Genomic DNA, 23,446 nt, shown 5'->3' on the forward strand with positions numbered 1-23,446 from the left:
CTGCTCATTTTTGCTACGGACGGCGTGGTGAGTTGTGCCAGCAGGAGCGAGTCATAGGTAAAAGGTGGATTTTTTCTCTCTACTATTGTGCAGTGTGTGGATCACCTTGACAACCAGCGATGGGGTGGAAAGGGACTCACATCTTCAACAAGCTTTTTTTGTATTAAGCTCCATCCGCACCTACCCGATATCGTCGACCCGACTGGCGATGTTCTAAATTTACCTCACTCTCTCATTTCAAGTTGAACCATGATCCATTGATCGATTATCTTCATCGACCTTCTCTTTCGTTAATAACTTGGGTATAGAGCCGTTTCTTGGCATGTTTGTCATATTAGAAGCTAGATAATAGCTACTTTCATCGATCTATGTGCTGAAAATAGCTGGGCCGTGAGGATTCAAGTGAAAGTTGACGGAGAGAATCTGTCAATTTTTTTTCCTCTGTCCACTGCGACTTGCTACTGTAGTTTCCTTAGTTTAGTGCATGTCGTATTACTCCATCACTATTGAGAAATGATGGAGTATTCGGTTTTGATTTGTCATTCCCTTCATCGCAAGGGATTGCAACGATTTCTGCCTGAAATTATTAATTATTTTGTTGGACATTTGTTTTAAAGTCTCAACATTTGAAATTCTATGTACCTCGGTAGTACTGTATCAGGGAGGCAGCTTCAAAATCATCTTTATAACTTTGTTCTGAATCCTTTGAAGTGCTTTTTTCCTGGTAGTGCAACATTTAGACCATATTGACACAGTGTAAAGCATGGCCGGGCTAAAAACTTGTTTAAAAATTAGAAGTTTATTCGTCAGGCAAAGTTTGGATTTCCTGTTTATAAGAGGATACATTTGGCTTGAATGCCCTCAATGTGATCTTTACAATTTAATTTTTGGTCAAGTACTAATCCACGATATTTCACTTGGTTTGACCAGGAAATTAGAACTCCGTTCAAAGTGACTATGTGACTACTACTAGGTTTCAAAAAGGAAGCTCTAGGCTTATGTGGAAATATTATTAGTTGAGTTTTGGAAGCGTTGGGAGAAAATTTTCCATTTTTGTAAATAAGAAGAGAAGATATCTAAACTTCTCTGCAGTCTGCTGCAAATAACACGAAGACTTCTTCCTTTAGCGGGAATGCCTGTGTCATCAGCGAACAAATATTTGTGGCAGCCCTGAGGTAAATCAGGGAGGTCCTAAGTGAAAATGTTATACAATATAGGCCCAAGAATGCAACCCAGAGGAACTCGTGCTCTAACAGGTTGTCGATCAGATTTGGAATTAAATTTGTAACTCTTAAGAGTTGATGAGTAGTTGAAAACCCATGGCGAAATCCAAACTGCTCATCTGCAAAAATTGAGTTTGTATTGATGTGAAGCATCATTCTATTTAAAATTATCTTTTCAGAAAGTTTACTTATTAAAGAAAGCAACCTTATTGGACGGTAGCTAGAAGCTTCACATGGATTTTTATGCGGCTTCAAAATTGGAACAACTTTTGCATTTTTCCATTTATCAGGAAACTATGCCAAATGGACAAATCTGTTAAATAATTTTACCAAGAAAGACGAGGTACTCTCTGCGAGTTTTTTTATGAGGATAAAGAAAATTCCATCATCACCTGGAGCTTTCATATTATGAAACTTTTTAGTTATAGATCTTACTTCGTCCAAATCAGTCCCCCAGGTATCTTCAAAAATATTTTCCCTAGAGAAAACATTCACATAATCACGAGCAATCTGATTCTCAATATGGCTAGTAAGACCCAAACTGAAATTATGGGAACTCTCGAATTGCTTAGCAAGTTTCTGGCTAGCTTTTTCTAAGTTTGGAACTCGGGTCTAATTTAGAAACATTATTTTCAAAAGTTTTGTTCCTCAGGGCCGAGAATAGCTTTTTAATTTGTTTTGCAAATCCCGCCAGATAACTTTAATGGCAGGATCGCGCGTTCTTTGATATTGTCTCCTACGGACATTTTTAAGACGGATCAAAAGCTGAAGATCATCGTCTATTATCATTGAATCGAATTTAACCTCGCATTTTGGTACTGAGGCAGCTCTTGCTTCAACTATAGAAGTAGTCAGAGATTCAAGAGCATAATTAGTTTCATCTTTGGTTTGCAAAGGAATGTTTGGATCGAAGTTATATTCCATAAATGTTCGATATTGCTCTCAATCAGCTCTATGGTAATTGAAAGTAGAGCTGTTGGGATTACAAATTATTTTTTGAGATATTTCATAAGTCACTGGAATGTGATCAGAATCGAAGTCAGCATGAGCAACCAATTGGCTACAAAGTTGACATGAATCAGTTACGACCAAATCAATAGTTGAGGGATTTCTTGCTGAAGAAAAGCATGTTGGGCTGTTTGGATATTGAATAGTGTAATAACCTGCAGAACAATCATCAAACAGAATATTACCATTAGAATTGCTTTGAGCATTATTCCATGAGCGGTGTTTTGCATTAAAATCACCAATAATGAAGAATTTATACCTATGACGGGTAATTTTCTGAAGGTCGCCCTTGAGAAAATTCTTTTGCTGGCCTACGCATTGGAATGGCAAAAAGTCAGCTATAAAAATAAGTTCTCCACATTTTATTTCAACGGAAACTTCCAAAGTTTCAAAATCTTTGGTTTCAAATGAAGAAAGAATTTTATGTTTGATTCGTCTATGAACAATGATGGCAACCCCACAACAGGCTCTATCAAGGCGACCATTTCTATAAATGAAATAATTTGCGTCCCTTTTAACCTTATGGTCAGGTTTGAGGAACGTTTCAGTTATAACGGCAATATGCACGTTATGAACTCTTAAAAAGTTAAATAGCTCTTCTTCATTATCTCCAATTTAAAATATTTAATGATTTAAAATTCATTACTGAATTTCAAAGTCATGCCAATATTGTTCGCAAATTTTACTCCAGTTTGAAAAGCATCAAAAGTGGAGTTAGATTTAAGCATATCAGAAATCATGTCAATTAATGATTTCTGCAAAAAATCTATTTTAGGAGCAATAATGCTTCTTAAGTCAAAATTTCCGTTAGAATAACGTTGGCTAGTATTTTGATTTCTTCTCTCTGCAATAACAGCATAGGTAGCTCCATTAACTCGCTGAACATTTTGAGCAGCGAGGGAAGCAGGTATAGATGAATAATTTGAAGCAGGGGTGATATTTGTACCTATGGGTCCAAATGTAGAATTTGTTCCTCGCTGACCGTTTAGTAACAGCAGAGGAATTTGTACCTGGTCGGAAACTTGGAGCGTTACCTACCCGGCCCTTCGAACGAGATTGTAGGATCGCTTTGCGAGTCTTACATTCCCAAAAATTGGATTTGTGGTTTTCACCACAATTTGAACATTTAAATTTCTTAGGATCTTCTTTCACAGAACAGTCATCGTTTGCGTGAGAGAAATCACCACAATTCATGCATTTAGCTGGCATGTAGCAATTTCTAGTTCCGTGACCCCATCCCTGGCACTTACGGCACTGGGTGAGGTTTTGGAAATTTCCTCCAGTCTTCCTGAAGTGTTCCCACTTCACTCGAACATGAAACATAAGGCTAGCTTTTTCTAAAGCCTTACGGTTGTTTAGTTCACTAGACTTGAAGTGAACTAAATAAAAATCTTTAGAAATCCCGTTGCGCGAATCGCCAGGACGGGATTTCATTTTCATTTTGATTACTTGGAGTGACACAACTCCAAGTAATTTTGCCAGTTCATCTTTGATCTGATCCAGGGATTCACCCCTGGGCAGCCCTTTCATGACAACCTTGAACACACGTTCAGTTTTGGTGTCGTAAGTAAAAAAATGTGCTGCTTCTCAGTAAGATACTTGAGAAGACATTTAAATCCGTCCAAGGTTTCAGCCAATACACGGCATTCACCCCGACGTCCAATTTGTAGTGAAAACTCAACTTTCACGAAGTTCAAAAGTTCCATGTGAAAAGGATGGAAATCGGAAGTGGTTATCACAATAGGGGGAATCTTTTCCTTCTTGGCATTAAGCCGGGAAAGTTTACTAGATTTTTTCCAGGATGATGGATCATTCTCATCATGCGTGAGCAAATCAAATTGATTGCTCAAATTAATTTCATCAAAAGGGGGATCAAAAGTTTGCCCATTTCTTTTGCGCTTAGGCGCCATGGCGGCAGTAATTTTTTATCCAAATCGACTTCCAAGCAGATTACTATATAAATCTGAAGGATCGAAGAGGAATTTTCCAAATCGATATCCAAAAAGGATTACCTCGGGTAGGGTCCAAACAAGGATCGAAGAGGAATAAGAGTTGAACGAGGTAGGAATTTTACAGGTTGAGCACTGAAAAGTGCTGTTTACATTTGTTGTAGCTTTAGGTAGTAGTAACACTTCCTTCAGCAAAAAGCAAATAGATCCGCACGGCAAGGAAGTACGATGCGGACTGAAATAAAACCATGATTTCCATGAACCATGATACTTCTGTTCAAAATCTACCGAACGAAGTCAATAAGAACTTGTGAAGCACCCATTATTCTCATAAACATACGAGGCGCTCTGACCGAATCAATTTTTATCTTCATCCAATAGACCGAAGTGAATTAAATTCCTTTTAATGGCGTTTCAATGCGTTAGGCCGAGGTAAGAATCCGTAGGCCGAGTTTGGGGTCAAGAAGCAGTGTTAGATTTTTAACAATATCTCAACAATGTGCTACTCTTTATCAAATCTCACGATACGTACGGAGAGTTAAATAAATTTGGAAGGCATCTGCAGTGAGAAAATTCCATTTTGTCAAAAAATCCGTTCGAAAAATAGAGGAAAAAATAGAGGGTTGTGCTTCGTGGACCCAACATTAGATCTAAGCCCTATATCATTAGTCTTGCATTCAAACAAAATTTGTTTGTGATCAGATAAATAACTTTCGTTTGATACATGCCAATTTATTAATCGATTAGAAAGTATTGAACTACAAAGAATAAGCTCCAAAACAAATTCGCTTATCACATTCCCAAATGTCGGGGAATTCCCCTTGTTACATATATCAACATTATGCTGTGAAATGAAATCAAATAGAAACTCACTTGAATACCATATTTAGGTTGCCAGTTATGCTAATATCATCCCTGAATTTGGTATTCATAAGTTATTTTCTCCTGCTGTGTGTTTTTGTTCGTATGTACTGTAAATTCTAAGCAACAGTATACATGTTTTGGTATCGCACTTGCTGAATACAATTCTTCGATCACCTTTGGTCAAAGCCTGTAAACAATTACTCTGAACGCTCACCCAGTGAAATGATACTTCAGCATTGTTCTCAACTAATTTGTGATAGGGGAATTTACGTATTCTCGGCAACCTAAGCAGCGACGTTCTTTCTATAGCCTTTTTCTCTAAGGAACGCACACATATGCAGTATTGGTTTGTTTACAATCTTTTGCTGCCAGCTGCTCTAACAATTTCAGTCGAAAGAATTGTCAAAAACTGTTTTGAAACGCTTTTACAAAGCCCCAATCTTCTCTAGTGAGAGCGAGTATTGTCGGCAACCAGTTTTTCTTCGGCAACCGTTCCATTTAAACTGCATGTAAATCTGCTGTTCTATTATCGGCAACTCGAAATCAGCTACAATTTGTAGTGCGTGTGTTGCATTTCAAGAAAACCTTGCTAGATTGCTTTTTCTCAGTGGTAAAAATATATTCAAATTGAAGCTGAAAGCATAAAGAATCGTTTGTCTGCATTCAGCGAAGTGTTTTCGTAAGAAAATCCAGTGAAAATAGTGTTTCAATTTGGGTTGCCGAAAATAGTCTGTCATGCCGAAGCCTTCATTTCCCCTACATAAAAAATAATTTCCTGCGATTCTCTTTAAGTCTGTATGATATGACAAGTATTGTAATGACTGCAGGGGAGCTGATTTTCTGCAACAGTAATACCCAGATTTGGTGGATGTGCATCTTATGCTGCAAAATTATGAACAATATTCGGAAAACTGATATTATGCGTAATGAACGGGCACAATTTGATAGCGAGCCTGAAGCGAGCCCCAATTATCTACAAAAAATACTAATCTCCGGATCTGGCATTTCAACAGTCGATTTTTAGGCTTCCATGTGGCAAAAACAAAACACAACAAAATTACGAAAATAAAAAGCAGGAAAGGTCGGATGAATTGAAAATGTTCTCTCCTGCACAATTTAAATTAGTATCCTTACCCTTGGGGTTTATGCAAAGGATTTCTGCTACAGCCATGGAAGACATAAAGGATTCAGTTGCCATTCGAAAGAGGGAATTCGTGTATGAGATAAACTTTTTAGTTAGCTAACTTAGCTTCGTTATTGCGGGGTCAAAAAATCCCTACACAAATGAAAGGCCCTTGAGGGAACATTCAAAACGATTTTCCAGCTTAAGTTGTTGGTCCGGGTTGGGAAAATCATCCTCTCAAAATAGGTCACCTAGAAAAACAGATCTGCATGAATGGAACATCCGGAGGAAGGATGCTAGTAGAAGAGGAATATTTCTCTGTTATGAATATTTGAAGAATTTTAAAATATTAAACATCCTTTCGCTAGGGCGCCATAAACAGAAGCAGTAATTATAACGTTACAGTGTACACAACAAAGGATACTCATTTTAGCGGCGTTTTTTCTCTGTCCATGGTGAATCATCATCTTTTTTTTTATTTATTTTACAGGTCAACGGTGAATACATCACAGCATGCCCACACGATGATGCGGTGAACATCCTCCGGAACGCTGGTGACATCGTAGTACTAACAGTCAAACATTACCGAGCGGCAACGCCATTCCTGCAGAAGCAACGTGAGTATACCCAATTCCAAACGTGAAAAATGTCGACGAATCAAGCTTTTTTGCTTATTAGCAAAATTCCTCGAAGAAAGCTTGAGTTTAATCCTCAAGAAAGCAGTACAAAAAAGGGATTAACAAAAACTGTCATCCCATATCGACCACATCTGAGCCGAGCAACAACATTCCAGCAAATCCCCAAATTCCCCAATCCATCTTGTCATCCTACAGATGACAACCATTCTGCCAACCACAGGCCTGAACCAGATGCCGTATTTCCATTCCACAGGATTTATTTTATGACACGTTTCCATTTTTCTTGTTTCATTTTCCGCAATTCTTTTGACATCGTGCACCACCACCTGCCTGTTGTGACCATTGTGTATGGTTTCCTGCGACCTGTTCTGGTTTTCAACTTCATCAACATCAACGCGGTTCGGTTCCGGATAATTTCATCATTGTTGTTTGCATTGTATCCCCTACCCGGACTTGGGGGTCTATCATCATCATCATCATCGTCACCGGTGACAACGATCGACGTGGAAACTCGCGGACCACAGTGAGTAGAGAGACTCCCGAGTCGGACAACGATGCAACATGCGCCGAGCTGAAGGCGGACGAGGTTTGGAAATCGGCAAACAACAGCAGACCAGTTTCAATCAGCTCCGAGCCGGAAAATCGATGGATTGATTTAGTGTCGGGTGAGTGGAGAAATGTTTCATTTTTGAGGTTTTGCTGTTCTCTATCGGGATTCCTGCTGCAAGCCCTCGGTTCACCGGAACTGGTCCAAAAGCATAATCTATCTCGGCTGGGAAAAGTGCAGGGTTCAAGCTGTAATATCGTGTTTCTAAATTGTATAATGCCCAACAAACAATTCAGAGCAGAAAATAAGCCACATAGTGCTAAAGAAAGCTTACGTTCATTGCTCTGATCTGAATAATTTGCTTATTAAATGTTATTATGTTGTCTATCTATCTGGCTCGATATCTGAAGTTTGATCTAAATTATAAACTGAATAGATACTATATGTGCAACTTGGCACCAAAATCAGTTAACTACTTTTCTTATTAGATGTCTAATAAATGGTTGCTAGCTCCGTTATTCGATTGCATTGGTCCAAAACAATATGCTGATTATCGATCATTATAGTCGACTTATAAGCTCATGTATCACTTTGCAGTGGCGTAGCAAGTAGGGGTATCAAACCGTTCTGGCGTAGTAAATTGGGAGATCTCCCTGAGGCTTGAAAAAAAAATCTAAACATTTCTTTTAAAATTAACACGATCTTTCCCTAACTCGATGGAAATCCACACGGCAAATTAATCAGACTAATATTTGAGTCCCGTTAAAACGTAGTAAATATTTACTCAAATATGAGTAAATATCACTCATTTATGAGTAAATTTCACTCAAATATGAGCGAAATTCACTCATAAAAATTTACTTATTATATGAATGACCTACATTTGAGCGAATTTGAGTCAACGGGACTCAAATATGAGTCGGATTAATTTGCCGTGCAGTCTAAGTCGACCACTTTTCCCATACAAATTTCCTGAATTTATCTCCGTAGCTCGATGATTCCTTCAATATCAAGTACGGGAAAGTTGACTATGCAATTTGAAAGCTCCTTTTGACTTCCCCCATGAATCCTACTGACTTGCCCAGAATGTGTCTTCCAAGTTTCCTTAAACTTGCTAAGGAAATATTTGTTTTATCTACGAAACCCATATTTACGAAATGAGCGTAATAGTATTAACGAAAATATGTTTTCAGTGTACAATAATAGTTTCACTCACAAGACACGACGCGAGACAAGACACAACACTTATAGTTCATACAAAATTAAAATAAATTAAAATTTACCTCTCTGTCGCTCGGTTTCGGCCCCATCTACGGGACAATGTCCGACTGATCACTTAGGATGTTCATACGTTGTTCCGTACACGTCCAATAAGAAGAAAAGAGACGCTACTGGATTCTCAGATTTGTCAGCTTGAAAAGGCAGGATATAATGGGGGGTCGTCTTCATTCATCAATGGTTCAGCAGTATTGGTGATAAATGATGATTCCCATGCGTTTAGATGTGAAGTTTTTCTGACGGTTTTGATGATTTTTACCCCTTTCCAGTCAATGTTATGGTCTTAGCTAATTATTCTATTAGTCCACTTGTTTTCTTCTTCTTGCTGCTGATACTGTTCATCGATGACTGCTTTCTCGACGACGTGCGACGAACGCCTGCGTCGAGATGCCGTGTGCCATGGGATACCGTTTCATCACGGCCGGTGGAATTCTTCTTCGTTTCACTTCTGTGATTCTTCCTGCTATCCTTCGGTACGTCGACTTGCATGTCGGTGCGTTAGTAATGTGCCTTCGGGGTTCGATCGATTCCTTGGACATCAATCTACGGTAGGAGATCCTTCTGGTTGTCCTGCGGTTGCCCTCAATGACAGTGTACACGGGCATCATCCGTCGCTAGAAAAAATAGGGTGCTTTTTGACTTGAATTTGTGAATCATAAATCAACTTGCCGACCGCTTCCAGTGGCGATGACGATGCCCCAACAGAATTCAGTATGGTACTGATCGCTCTTAATGACTCACGAGGTTGAATCCTGACGGTAGCGTTGAGCTCTTACCGCTTTAAGGGCTGTATTGACAGGCCAAACTCCATTCTAGACACTGCAGGTTACTAGACCACGGGATGCTGTCAGGATTGACCTCGACGAAATGGAAGTGGTTATTTTCATACTTGCATGGAGATGGACCCAGAAACAAACTGGCTACTCCATTGGTTTCTTGACTAGGGGCTTCACAGAGCTTCTTGTCTGGACGATCACACATCTACCTTCACCAACGCATGCTTGTACCTCGGAAATAGAACTCAAGTGGACAAAGGCTTGGACTCCAATTCGAAAGTTGGCTCCGTGCTGTTGAACGTCCCGGGGGCCCGTGGCTATGAGGTATGAAACTTCTATTAACTTTTTGAAATAGTGATATAATACAAAAATTAACTGGTTCGTGGAGGCCGCACGGACCTCCGCGGGTGCTTTAGCACCACCGATTGAGAAGCATTAGTGCTCGTCGTTGATAGATGTTGCGTTATCCCGAAATGGAAGCACGCAAAACTTCGAGATGGCTCTTCGGAAGACCCCATTGCTTGTGCGCACTGCTACTACCCGGATGTTGTCGTCAGAGCCTCGGAATACTTCGATGACTCGACCAAGATTCCACTTCAGCGGCGGTAAACGCTCATCCATTAGCAAGACCATAGTTCCTACTGTGATATTGTCCATTTCGTGCGATTATGCAGGTCCGAGAGATACAGAGTAGTCAATTTTTTCCACAGCATCTGGACGTAGTTCTGCGATCTTTGCCAAACTGAGAACCGATTAGCAAAAAGATGCTCCAGGTTCGGCTCAGCGATCGTTGAACTAAAAAATGACCTGGTGTGAGCGCTTCAAAGTCTCCAGGATCGTTGCTAACTGCAGTCTGGAGTTCAAAACCGCTTCGATCTGTACGAGTACTGTCTGCATCTCGTCGTTAAAGCAGAGTTCTTGTTCCGATGGTTTTCTTGAAGGCGTTCTTGAAGCATTTTACGGCAGCTTCCCATAAACCTCCGAAATTTGGTGATCTTGCCGGGATGAATTTGAACTCGATTCTTACTGGCTTTCGATATCTTAAAATCCTTCGCATTTAGGAGATCGCTGCCTTCGGCAAAGTTGTTCAGTGGATCATGACCTAATGGTTGGTGGACATAATTTCGGTATTTTTTCACAACGTGGCGCTAGTGTAAATGTATCGATGATTTCCTATTTTACGTGAAATCATGAAATCTTTGCCATCTAGGAAGTTGCTGTCTTCGGTAAAGTTGTTCATAGGATCATTACAATTCAATTGATTGTTTTTTACAACCATACCAAATATGATTGTTATTTAAATATCAACTATCTACACGCAAACTAAAAATAGCAGCTGGGTGAAAATTACGAAGGAATGATAGAAGTGATATTGCTGAATGACGAAGTCGACTCTCCTTGACTACTTTCCATGTTAGACTATTGTGCTGCTCGAAGTCATCTCTTGCAGCAAACAATGTTTAAGGGGAAATTTGATAATGTTATATTAAAGGGTGATACGGTCAAAATTTGGTCAAGGGAAAACGCGTGTAAATCGGTGAAATCGTTTATTTAAAAAATCAAATTAAATTTCTTTTTCAAGTTCAATTAGTATAAAATTCAGGAAAAATATTCAGTTAGGCTTCCGCTTTTCCAAATCCGAATTTCCGGGCCTTACGCTTGACCCCTGCCATCAGATTTTGTACAGCCTTCTTCGCCGCAAAAAGCCAGTTTGCCTTGAATTGCTGCTCGCCCTTAGCAGTTTTTTTGGTCTTCTTTAGGTTCCGCTTGACAATAGCCCAGTATTTCTCAATTGGGCGGAGCTCTGGCGTGTTGGGAGGGTTCTTGTCCTTGGGAACCACCTGCACGTTGTTGGCGGCGTACCACTCCATGGCCTTTTTACCGTAATGGCAAGATGCCAAATCCGGCCAAAACAGTACGGAACAACCGTGTTTCTTCAGGAAAGGCAGCAGACGTTTATTCAAACACTCTTTCACGTAAATTTCTTGGTTGACAGTCCCGGAAGCTATGAAAATGCTGCTTTTCAAGCCACAGGTACAGATGGCTTGCCAAACCAGATATTTCTTTGCGAACTTTGACAGTTTCATGTGCTTGAAAACATCTGCTACCTTTCCCCTTCCTTTTGCCGTATAAAACTCCTGTCCCGGAAGCTGCTTGTAGTCGGCTTTGACGTAGGTTTCGTCGTCCATTACCACGCAGTCAAACTTCGTCAGCATCGTCGTGTACAGCCCCCGGGATCGCGCTTTGGCCGTCGTATTTTGTTTATCATCGCGATTTGGAGTCACTACCTTCTTGTAAGTCGATAGTCCGGCTCGTTTTTTGGCTCGATGCACGGTTGTAGACGATACACCCAGCTTATTTGCGGCATCTCGGAGAGAGAGGTTAGGGTTTCGCTTGAAACTACCGGCAACTCTCTTTGTCGTCTCAGCGGCTTCCGGTTTTCGATTTCCCCCCGATCCAGACTTCCTGGCTGTCGACAAACGTTCCCCAAACACTTTAATTACATATGTAACGGTTGATTTGGCAACTTTTAGCGATTTTGCCAACTTTGCGTGCGAGTAGCTCGGATTTTCGCGATGCGCGAGCAAAATTTTGATACGCTACTCTTCTTGCTTGGACGGCATTTTGACAACTGAAGAGTGAATTCCAAAATCAAAATAGGAGCAACATTCTACACACACACACCTTCAAAATGAGGGGTGTTCAGGTTTTTTAAATGTCAAATTGAAAGAAATACGTCAAGTTGATATTGACCAAATTTTGACCGTATCACCCTTTATATATATATAGCACGAAGAACATCTCACTACATTTGTTCAAGAGAACTAGCAAACCCAATTGCTCGCTTATTCAACCGATCACTTCACGAAAGAACCTTTCCGACAGCATGGAAAGCTGCTTGCATCCTTCCTATTCACAAATCTGGCAACTGTAATCAGGTGACAAATTATCGCGGCGTATCTATACTTTGCTGTCTCAGCAAAGTGTTTGAAAGACTGGTGCACAACGTTCTATACAACGTAGCGTCTCCCATCATCTTTGATGGTCAGCATGGCTTTATGAAGCATCGTTCTACAACAACGAACCTCATGTGTTACGTCACAGCACTGTCTCGCGAAGTAGAAAAGAGGCGGCAAGTTGACGCGGTGTATGTTGACTTTGCGAAAGCCTTCGACACTGTACCGCACATTCTAGCCGTGGAAAAACTGAAGCACATAGGTTTTCCAGATTGGATTACAGAGTGGATACATTCGTACTTGTGCGATCGTACTGCATATGTTGCGGTCAACTCGACTTGATCCCGCCCTTTCAAAATCACGTCTGGTGTACCCCAAGGAAGCGTTCTGGGACCATTAATATTCAACATTTTTATAAATGACCTGTGTCTGCTGCTTTCCTCGTTTAAGCTTTCATTCGCTGATGACCTAAAAATGTATCGTGTCATAGCTTCTCTTCCGGATTGTATTGCCCTACAAGAAGATATTGATACTATACTGGTATGGTGTGGCGATAATGGCATGCGCGTCAATAACATGAAGTGCAAAGTTATTACCTTCGGTTGCTGCAATAACCCCATTCTTCATCAATACAGAATGGAAACTGCATCATTGGAACGTGTGTCGTCCATCTGTGACCTTGGCGTTACCATCGATTCGAGGCTCAGATTCAACGAACACGTGAGCATTACCACTGCCAAAGCTTTTTCTGTGCTGGGATTCATCCGTCGCCACGCTTCCGAGTTCACCGACATCCACGCTTTAAAAACTCCATATTGCTCGTTGGTTCGTAGCATTCTGGAGTAGCTCATGTTCTCACGATTGAACGGGTGCAGAAAAGGTTCTTACGGTTTGCACTGAGGCAACTTCCTTGGAACGATCCGACCAATCTTCCTCCTTATTCTGACCGATGCAAGCTCAAAGGATTGGAACCACTATCTGTCAGACGAGTAACGATGTCATTTGAGGATCTATATATTGCCCTAAACTTCTCGCACAGATCCCGCTCAACATTCCTCCTCGACGGTTTCGGAGCTCAGCTTTAATAGCAGTCCCATACCACAGAACAAACTACGGCTACAACAACCCTTTCGATTTGTGTCTTCGCTTGTTCAATGTTGTCTGTGGCGAATTCGATTTTAACTTGACTAAAACCGTTTTTAGAAATAGTAGTAATTTCTAGTTTATAAGTAAAATAATTCAGTCTGTATGACTGGTCGAAGACGGTGATAAATAAATATAAATATATACAGCAGCAGGACAAAGTTGCCGAATTATCAACTAATTTATTTTTAAAAATGAAAATCTTGATCCACTAAACAACTTTGCCAAAGGCAGCGACTCCCTATATGGCAAGGATTTCAAGAAATCACATGAACAAGGAAATCACAAATTCAAGCACATTAGTGCCGCGTAGTATTAAATTCCGAACTTCTGTCCACCAACCATTATGTCTTGATCCACTGAACAACATCACCCCAAACAGCAAGTTTCTAGATGGTAAGGATTTCAAGATATCACATAAACAAGGAAATCACAAATTCAAGCACATTAGTGCCGCGTAGTGATTAAATTCCAAACTTCTGTCCACAAACCATTAGGTCTTGATCTACTTAACAACTTTGCCCAAGACAGTAACCTTATAAATGTCATGGATTGCGAGATATTCCATGTTGGTCCCTATTAGGTCAAATCCCATATGCTACGGGTACTCCATTTACGCGATTCCCTCGCGTAAACGGAATCATTCGAGACCAACGTAAATGGACCAACGTGTAGAAAGAGTTCGTGTTCTTCGGGGGGAGAGTGTACCTCAGCCACAAGCAGATAAGCCTCAATGTGATTGTGTGGCGCTCGACGACCTCCCAGATGCCGACGCAGGCTACTTAAAGCATCGGTGATTGGTACGCTTGGGAATAGTGCTGCAACATCAAACGATACCAATATCTCACCTCGTCTCAACTTGAACCCTTCTAGCTGCTCAACCAGATCTACCGAATTTTTAACGCTTTTTCCATGCTTTACGGGGTAGTTCTTCATTTCATCCACTAGCCAAGCTACCATTTTCTCGGTGGGTGTGCGGATATTTGACGGATATTTGTGAATCTTCGGTAGACAGTATGGCGATGCCACCATCGGATTGAAGACGTTGAACTTTCTGACAAACTTATCTTCTCCCATCAGACGCGCTACATTGTGCCGTGCAAAATTTGCTTCCTCGAGCATTGAGAGGATCTTTAGACTTGTCATTCTTGAATTTGCATTCTTCGTACGGGCCGTGAGTCATAGTCCTCCCTGTCCATGATCACCACGGTGTTTCCCTTATCCGCTCGAGAGTATATCACGTCACGGGGTTTCAATAGCCGGATTGTACACCAAGTATCGAATTTGGGGCGTTCTGTTTGGTTTTGTTTACTGACCGTTGTTTGCTGATTGCATAAACTGGAATCAAATTATGATTTCAGTTTTATGTTGATATCAAAACTTGATTTCAATTTCCTGTCATTTTGATGCTGAACTTTGCTCGGGTGCCGATTTGTAGGCATGTTGGTCATATTGAATTGCATTTTCAATAATGTTCACAATGTCGGAAAGGGGAGCACATTGATGTGGGACACCCTTTAGTAGCAGAATCGATCAAGTTTTGGCATATTTCCTCTATGCTCAAGATAGTCTGCAATTTAGCAGAAATAGCGTTCTCCTAGTCAACTTATATGAATTAATCATTTTTCTGGTAATTTCAGATATCCAGAGGACAGTTTTCTGACCTCCTGGTAGCAGAATCGATATGGTGATAACATATTTCCTCTATGCTCATGATTGCTTGCAATTCTGAAAAAAAATCAAGCATCTCAAGGTCTAGTTTCAGATATGGTATTTTTTTTTTTCATTGATTCCGGATATCCACAGGACCGTTTCCTGACCACCAGGTAGCAAAATTGATATGTTGATGTTTTATGTTTCCTCTACACTCATGATTGTATGCAATTAAAAAAAATCGTGGATTTATAGGTCTATTTTATGAATTGACAATTTTTCCGGTGATTCCGGATTTTTGACGTAGGACTACGTTTTTGATTTCTATATGGGGGTACACTTTGTGAAAACCGAAAATGGAACATGTAACAAATTAAGAAAGATTTTGAACGTTAATAACTCAGCTGTCCCTGGTCCAATTTCAATAATTTTATCACCAATCGATCAGAAATATGGCTACGCATCGATAACAGTGCTTTTGAATGTTGATTTTCAAAAAGAAACTATTGCAAAACTGGTAAATGTCCAGCATTGTCCAAAAGCGTCGAATTAACTAACAAATCCACCAATTACCTACATGCATATGCTGCTTCCCCAGCACAGTCGTCAGAGAGTAGTTAGTAGACGAAACAAGTCGAAGTGGCATTCGCCTCCGATCCTCGGGCGCGTGCGAATAGGGAGGATGGAATTGCGTAATATTTTGCACACTCATCGCCATATTCTGAACCAAACGTAGATTCTTCGAGATAACCACCATCCGTCGTCTGGCTCGTGCTGACGGCGGTGTCTGACGTATCTTCGGTCTGATTTACGAGGTGTGCTGAAGGTGTTCCTAAAAAGTGAGATCCGTGATGCTGTCACCTACACTAAACATGCCAAGCGTAAGCGGCCATGGATGTCATCTACGTTTTGAAGTGACAGAGACGCATTCTGTTTGGTTTCGAAGGTTAAATCATCACCAACTTGGGCAACAAAATGGTTCTTTTCAGGGCCACCAAGCTTATTACAGTAAAGAGTAGGATTAGAATTCATCTGCCTGTTTGTCTATATTCAGAACCAACGATCACACAAAATGCTCATGTAATCAAACTGGAAGCAGGACGCCAGGAAACATTTGTGAAGCTGAGTTATTTACGAAATAGAGTGTCGATGACGAGAATCGATCTATGTAGATAGGACCTATTGAAAAGTGTCGCGAGATTTGTTTTCCATACTGAGCTCCAATGCTACCGACGCCATGGAGGCAGCTCCCACACCTGGACCCTACCAATCGACCCATCATCTCAACCGGGGACCAACGGCTTTACTTCCCGAAGGAAGGCGTGATCAGAGATGTTATGCCTTAGAATTGGACCCAGGCCTGCTGGGGTGAGAGGTAATCACTCTAACCACCGGCGCCGATATCTTTCAAGGTGATATCACGGTGAATGAGATCGACCCAAATTTGAGTTTAGTTATCTCAGAAATAAGAAATAAAGTGCAGGAATTCAGCGATGAGTAAATTTGCCTCATGGTTTCCCAGGTTTTTCCAGGATTTTCCAAATTTACAAATTTACTCATAGCTGAGTTCCTGCACTTTTGGCGATTATGAGTGAACTAAACTCAAATATGGGTCGTTTTCATTCGCCGTGTACGCAAAAGGAAAAGAGCCAGTGTCGCTACTTCTAGTCTAGTCTAGTCTAGTCTACACATACACAGCCAGTACTTGAAATAATCCTGGAAAATGATACATCTATCATTTTTCTTGTCATTATTAATGCCTGCTGCACATCAAGGATGTGAAACAAACAATAAAGCGGCCAGGCCTACTGTGTAGCGTTTAGTTAATTTATGTGGAAGTGAATGTTTACCATGTCTACTTAATAAGTATAGACAGTGATTAACATTTAATCCACAGGTAATCAAAGAGCGGGGACATAGGAAAAGAGCCAGTGTCGCTACTTGATAGCAAACTACTCATAATGGGAGGAGTCTTTGTAGCTTTTATACCACTTGGTTGTACATCATTCTGCTTTAACCTGAAAAGATATAAAGAGCGCTGCTTTATGTCATTAGCTCATTTTCGCTTCGGACGGCTTGGTGAACAGCAATAGCAGCAGTAGGAAGGTGGTAGCTAGTCCACTCCTTCACATCTAACAAGCAACAATTGACTGGTCGTGGCAAAGGAGGAAAAGGTCTGGTAAAGGAGGCGCCAAGCGTCATCGCAAAGTTCTTCGAGATAACCGCCATCGGTCGTCTGGCTCGCCGTGGTGGTGTCAAACGTTTTTCCGGTCTGATCTACGAGGTGTGCTGAAGGTGTTCCTGGAAAATGAGGTCAAAGATGCGCCATCAAGCTTACATTAGTAAAGAGTTGGAATAGAATTTATCTGTGCTTGTTTGTCCATATTCAGAACCACAAGCCCTCAACAACCACACAAAATGCTCTCCAGAGTTGTAATCTTGTAACCCAACTTGGAAGCAGGGATGCAAGTGATTTTGATTGATTCTCTTAATCAACTTTCTCTTTGAAAAAGATTTTTACAAATTTGGTACGCCTACAATTCAAAAACGGAAAGAGTTGAGATAATAAATGATTGATCAATTAAAATAACTAAATGCTCTTCACATTTATTCCGTCCACTAGCGATCCTACGTCAAGCTTCCGTTCGTGCCCCTAGGCACAGACCCTTCTACTTTTTTCCTCTGTTCGGGAACTAACACCACTGCGACCAGTAATTTGATCTATTGTAGTATATCCCGTGTCCTTAGTTTAGTGCATGTCGTATTACTCCATCACTATTGAGAAATGATGAAGTATTCGATTTTTTTACAGTTGTCATTATTGCATTTATCGCAAGGATCCGACTCTAATTGAAAGGTCCCGCTATTCATACCTTTGTCAGTCAAAATTGGATTCCTTAGCAACAAAATTAAGGAATGAAACCGGTTATGACCATGCATCAGAACCCTAGTCTTAACCACTTCAAACTAGGGAACAACGAATGGAAGATTAGGAATCACATAGATCAAGACTAACTAACTCATTTTTCCTTGTTTCAAGATCATCCTCGGTGGACGAGTCTTGTCACTATCAACAAAGCATAAAAAGTAGCAAGGACTAAGATGTGTTCCTTGGGTTACTGAAAAATCCTGTTCCCCTAGTTTAAAGTAGTCACACGCAAACCAAAAATCTATTACATGAATGTTAGTTCCGTTTCCTATCATCCTCTGTTCATGAACATCGCAGCGAATGTTAGAAGTTGACCTTACGGGCGATGTAATGGTTTTTCGTCTTTTTCATTTCGTGTTCTATCTACGCTTTCGACTATACCAGTAAGCTTGTAGAACGACGCACATTGTAGAACATTGTAGAACGACGCACACACTTGCCTCGAATCTCTCCAGCAGAAAAAGCATACGAAGTCGAGTATGCGAGAAAATGAGCGCTTCATGTTTGCTTTTAGGTTATCCATATTCAGGAGCATGGAGAGAGCAGTGGAGAAAGCACAGGTCTGATAATCGAAGCGTTCTTGGTTCGAGTCCAGTCGGCAATCGGATTCATATTTTTTTCGACATAACTAATTGACCTCACTAATACACTCTACATTTTTCGGTCTCCAATTTTCTTGCATTGGACCGCAGCTAGGTATATCGCATCCTCGGTTCATGCGGTCTCCACTAACATCCTCTGATGATGAATCCCACATAATTGTAAGCGAATCTTACATCCCTCGGTTGGGTGCAGGACTAGGAATCGGTGGTAGATCTTACATGCCGTAACGTACCACGAAAAGGTGATCTACCCACGTTACGGGGCGTGATTCCGGATACCCAGAAGACCCGCAGATCTCTACATCCAATTTCAGGAATTGACCATTTTACTGGTGATTCCGGATACACAAAGGACCGTTTTCTGGCCATCTGGTAGCAGAATCGATATATTGATGATACATTTCTTCTATGCTCATGATTGTATGCAATTTAGAAAAAAACGCGGATCTCCAGGTCTACTTTCAGGAATTGACCATTTTCCCGGTGAATCCGAATTTCCGCAGAGCCACCTCTCACGGGTTTCCCGTTCCGGATGGCCAACCACAGGTCCAATTGGGTTCCTACCTGATACATATGAAAGTAGATAGCCAAACCTTTCGAATCACTGAATCACAACGATTGATCATCGCATTGCCGGGAACCAGCCATGTCAACCATGAATCGACAAGCATTTTGCAGCCTTGGTACTTTGAGGAAGTTTTGAATGCTTGGAGTTCGGTCGGTAGCTTTATGTTTATCTGGAAGACAATTTACTCATTTAGCATAGGGGCTGTCCACTAACCACGCGTCAAGTTTGGTCCAATATCATGCCTTCACGGTAACAACTTAAGCTAACGCAATATTTTCCGGCTGAACAAGCCGTGGTTGTTTTACTTGATAAAAAAAAAACAGTTCACTCGAACGATGAGGACTAGCAGTAGGTATGCTGAAATAAAGAATAACAAGCACCATGCATAACAAAAAAAAACAAACAAACAAATATGAGAATTCAACCCTTTGATCATTCGTTTCCACCCACCAGTTCCCCTCATGATGGCCTACGTGACCCGCTACATCTACGGTACGGACAAGCTTCGACCGAATGCATTCGAAGTGCGCGGCCTCAATGGAACCACAACCGGAATAATTCACTGTGACGAGCTGGCAATCCTCAGTCACTGGCTCAAGTACATCACCGACAACATTGTGGGACTGACCAATCTGCAGGTACATACATACAACCAGCATTCCCCATCCCAATGTTGGAAAAGGGATTTTTCACTGCTCAATCATACCGCTTCAATACGTATCTTCTCTCTGTTCATCTATGTATCAACGTCAATGGCAGATGAAGCTGTACAATCGCAACTTTCCCGTCGGCGAACGGATCGAGTACATGGGTTGGGTGAACGAAGGTGTCATCAGCAATCACATCTCGTGGCAGAGCTATAAACCACGCTTCCTGGTACTGAAGGGCACCGAGGTGATGCTGTTCGATGCGCCTCCGCTCAACGTGGCCAACCTGCAGAAGGCAACCGTAGCGTACAAGGTCTACCAGACGATGTTCCGGGTGGTGAAGGAGTCCGAGACGGTGGACTCCCGGCAGCATTGCTTCCTGCTGCAGAGTTCCGGCCACGAACCGCGCTATTTGAGTGTGGAAACGCGCCAGGAGCTGCTGCGAATTGAAAACAGTTGGAATGCTGCCATCGTTACTAGTGTTATCAAATTAGGGGTAAGTGTGTGGGAAAGTATCCAGTGTTGGGGTTTGGTAATTGTTTAATTGTTTGTTTTTAGCGTAAAACATTTGCGGTATCTCATCACGGTAAGACTGGTGGTTTGACCTTGGACTGGCAGGCCGGATTCTCACTGACCGAGGGCGCCGATGCTAACATTATTTGGCAGTACAAATTTTCACAGCTGCGAGGTTCGAGCGACGATGGTAAATCCAAACTGAAACTACACTTTCAGGACCACGAAACGCGCTCCATCGAGACAAAGGTATGTAAGCGTAGTGCTCGAACAGATAGCTATCACATTGCGTTCGCTTGAAAGATTGGAATTTTGATTGGAATGTAGGAAACATATATCTGATATCAATCAGCGCCGGATAGGAAAAATTCTACCGAAAGTTTTGCGACCGCTCTTTGCTTACTGTTCGTATGCCTACGCATATAAAATGCTATTGATTTTCTATATACGTTCAACTTCGTTTTTCAATTCTTGTTCTCACTTCTCTTTTTTCGAAAACTTTTCCAATCGTTTTATTTTTTTTCATTTTCTTTTTTCTTCTTCCTTATTTCTAGGAGCTCGAATGCCAAGTTCTACAAAGTTTGCTCTTTTGTATGCATGCGTTTTTAACGGCTAAAGTTGCTTCGGTTGATCCGGCCTTTTTGAGTTCGATTCAGCAGGCTTGAATTTGCGCTGAAGCTGCTGCGGTTGGTCGAGGTGCCGGTGATTGTGACGATGATGACGCAGGCAGCGTACTTCAGATTACAATTGTAGAATCGTAAGCAATTAGTAGAGTAGAGCGCTAATTAGGGGAGGGTTGAACCTACACGGAATCAAACAATCAAAATTACACTAGTCTCAGCAAGTGAGAACTGATGGCAAAGTCAAAAAAAATGATAGGTGTGTTCGAATAGGTTACCCAGTCACAAAGAAAGCAACACAAAAGAATGATATTCAGTCGAGTTTTCCAGAATTGATACATATGTAAGTGACTAGAACTAAAATTGACTGATTTTCACAAGTATTTGCTTTAGTTTCTAAACGGAACAAGGTATTTAGTAGAACTAGTTTTTATTTAGAATTTAGCTCATCCTAGAGCAGACGAAGAAACGGATTGCAGCCAACTGGTGGGTGACGGTTGGATCTTTTATGTTTTTCATGTATAGAAAGGTGCTAATTACGAAAAAACAAAGATCATCAATCGACGTTTGGAATCCAAAAGGAATAGCCTAATCAGGTCGAAGGCTGTTGAAAATAAAACAACATTAATCGAACGTGACAGGGGGCAATGTAATTGAAAACCAAATAAATTTGAATAGAAATGGACTCACGCGAGAACCAACAAGTAAAGGTACGGTAACGAAAGGTACCGGAATGCGTGTAAAAGTACCCACGTGTAACACGAACCGTCATGTAGAATGTAATTGAACGAAATATTGTGCTAACCAAAGCAGTTAGGACGTTAAGCGCAGCGTAGTTTGCATAAGAAATAAATACAGTTTTTTTTATGATAATAAAGTGATGATATACGGCGTAGAAAGTGAGAATTTAAGGCAAATGAATCAGCGAAGGCGAACGATAAGCATACCGAATGGAAAATTGTTCCGTGGTTATCGGTTGGAATGATTGATTGAGTTCAAACGGGCACTGGCCGTTGTTGGTTCTAGCGCACGTCACGAAAGAAACGAAAGCTGATCTATGTTTTGTTTTCTAACATACATGTGAGTGTATTTTGAAATTAAAGCAACCACAAAGGTAAGCAACTGTAGATTTTTGGTGGACCACTAAGATATCAATGACGAATTAAAAAAAATAAACATTGCGTTAATTTATCGTAGCCTACGCAAACTAACACGACCATCAGGTTGAGGAAACTTTACCTGATGGTGGTGTTAGTTTGCATGGGCGAGCTAAGAGTTTCGATAAATTAACGTTTGAATCTATGTTTACACACGGAGATACGTCACTTTGAAAATTTAACCCTGATATATATTTTTTTAGTTACTGTGCAAGGTTGAACAACAGTGCTTAATATTGGACAGTTTGATGTTTATTAAATATTTTCAGATGAAACTGTACGTTTGTGCATATCTGTATATTTTAATTATCCTGATCCAGCAACTAATGATAATCGTACTCGGTGATTCTAAAAATAAACCGGGTGAATATCGAACTGTTCACAATTAAGCACTGTTCAACTTATGGTGCTTGCCGAGGAGGCGTCACATCTAAATCTCAATTCTAGATGCTCGAAAAATCTCACAATACCGAATCAATCTACGAAAAATCTTCTTTCATTTCTCGCATCTAATTGCATCGTGCATCATATTTTTGCAGGAAATCATCAGAATCGTCATCAATTTTCTTTCTATCTACTCTACCATAAAAATCGGTAAACTATGTTCGAAGTGACAAGTTGACAAATGAACAAAGTCGATCGGATTCATGTCGATGTTGTCAATTTATCAACTTGTCACTCCCAAAATAGTTTACCCATTTTTGGGTAGGTTCAGTTTTGACCGATCTGGGTGGATTCTACCAAAATTTGGGTAGTTTTAAAATAGCGTGTAGAAATTCACTTCACTCATTAAATAAATCACATAACCAGTGGAAAATATCCACGCGAATTTCACATAACTTTCATGTGTTCGGTATTAAACACGACCGGACTAAGTGTCATCTGTTTGATTTCGAGAAAAACAAATTTAAAGTTGGCTTCTTATGTACTTTTGCTCGTTGGGATAAACCCATAGCCCACTTAGTGAAAGACTTTCGTTAGTTGGACTGAGCTGTCAAAGCTAAACATTTGTCGAGGGATACACCGATTGTTTATAATCACCACAATCGTTTAGGAACTATCCAAATAGGGGAATTTACGTATTCTCGGCAACCTAAGCAGCGAACTTCTTTCTATAGCCTTTTTCTCTAAGGAACGCACACATATGCAGTATTGGTTTATTTACAATCTTTTGCTGCCAGCTGCTCTAACAATTTCAGTCGAAAGAACTGTCAAAAACTGTTTTGAAACGCTTTTACAAAGCTCCAATCT

At 40.7% G+C, this 23,446-nt stretch overlaps 1 protein-coding gene across 1 annotated transcript in view; it reads left to right on the plus strand.

The window, feature by feature from the left end:
* Syn2 (Syntrophin-like 2) overlaps window positions 1-22,444 on the plus strand; it is a 193,969-nt gene extending 171,525 nt beyond the window's left edge. The window contains exons 5-10 of the mRNA XM_065235911.1: window positions 6,658-6,784; window positions 7,330-7,470; window positions 19,712-19,896; window positions 20,018-20,401; window positions 20,464-20,667; window positions 20,973-22,444. Of these exons, the coding sequence (XP_065091983.1) occupies window positions 6,658-6,784; window positions 7,330-7,470; window positions 19,712-19,896; window positions 20,018-20,401; window positions 20,464-20,667; window positions 20,973-21,083 (1,152 nt within the window). The 3' untranslated portion in view covers window positions 21,084-22,444. The remainder of the gene's footprint in view (window positions 1-6,657; window positions 6,785-7,329; window positions 7,471-19,711; window positions 19,897-20,017; window positions 20,402-20,463; window positions 20,668-20,972) is intronic.
* Window positions 22,445-23,446: the final 1,002 nt, after the last annotated feature.

The sequence above is a fragment of the Ochlerotatus camptorhynchus genome, unplaced genomic scaffold (assembly GCF_037179485.1).
Source record: "Ochlerotatus camptorhynchus isolate MF236.1 unplaced genomic scaffold, CSIRO-AGI_Acam_v1.1 ptg000507l, whole genome shotgun sequence".
Classification (NCBI taxonomy): domain Eukaryota; kingdom Metazoa; phylum Arthropoda; class Insecta; order Diptera; family Culicidae; genus Ochlerotatus; species Ochlerotatus camptorhynchus.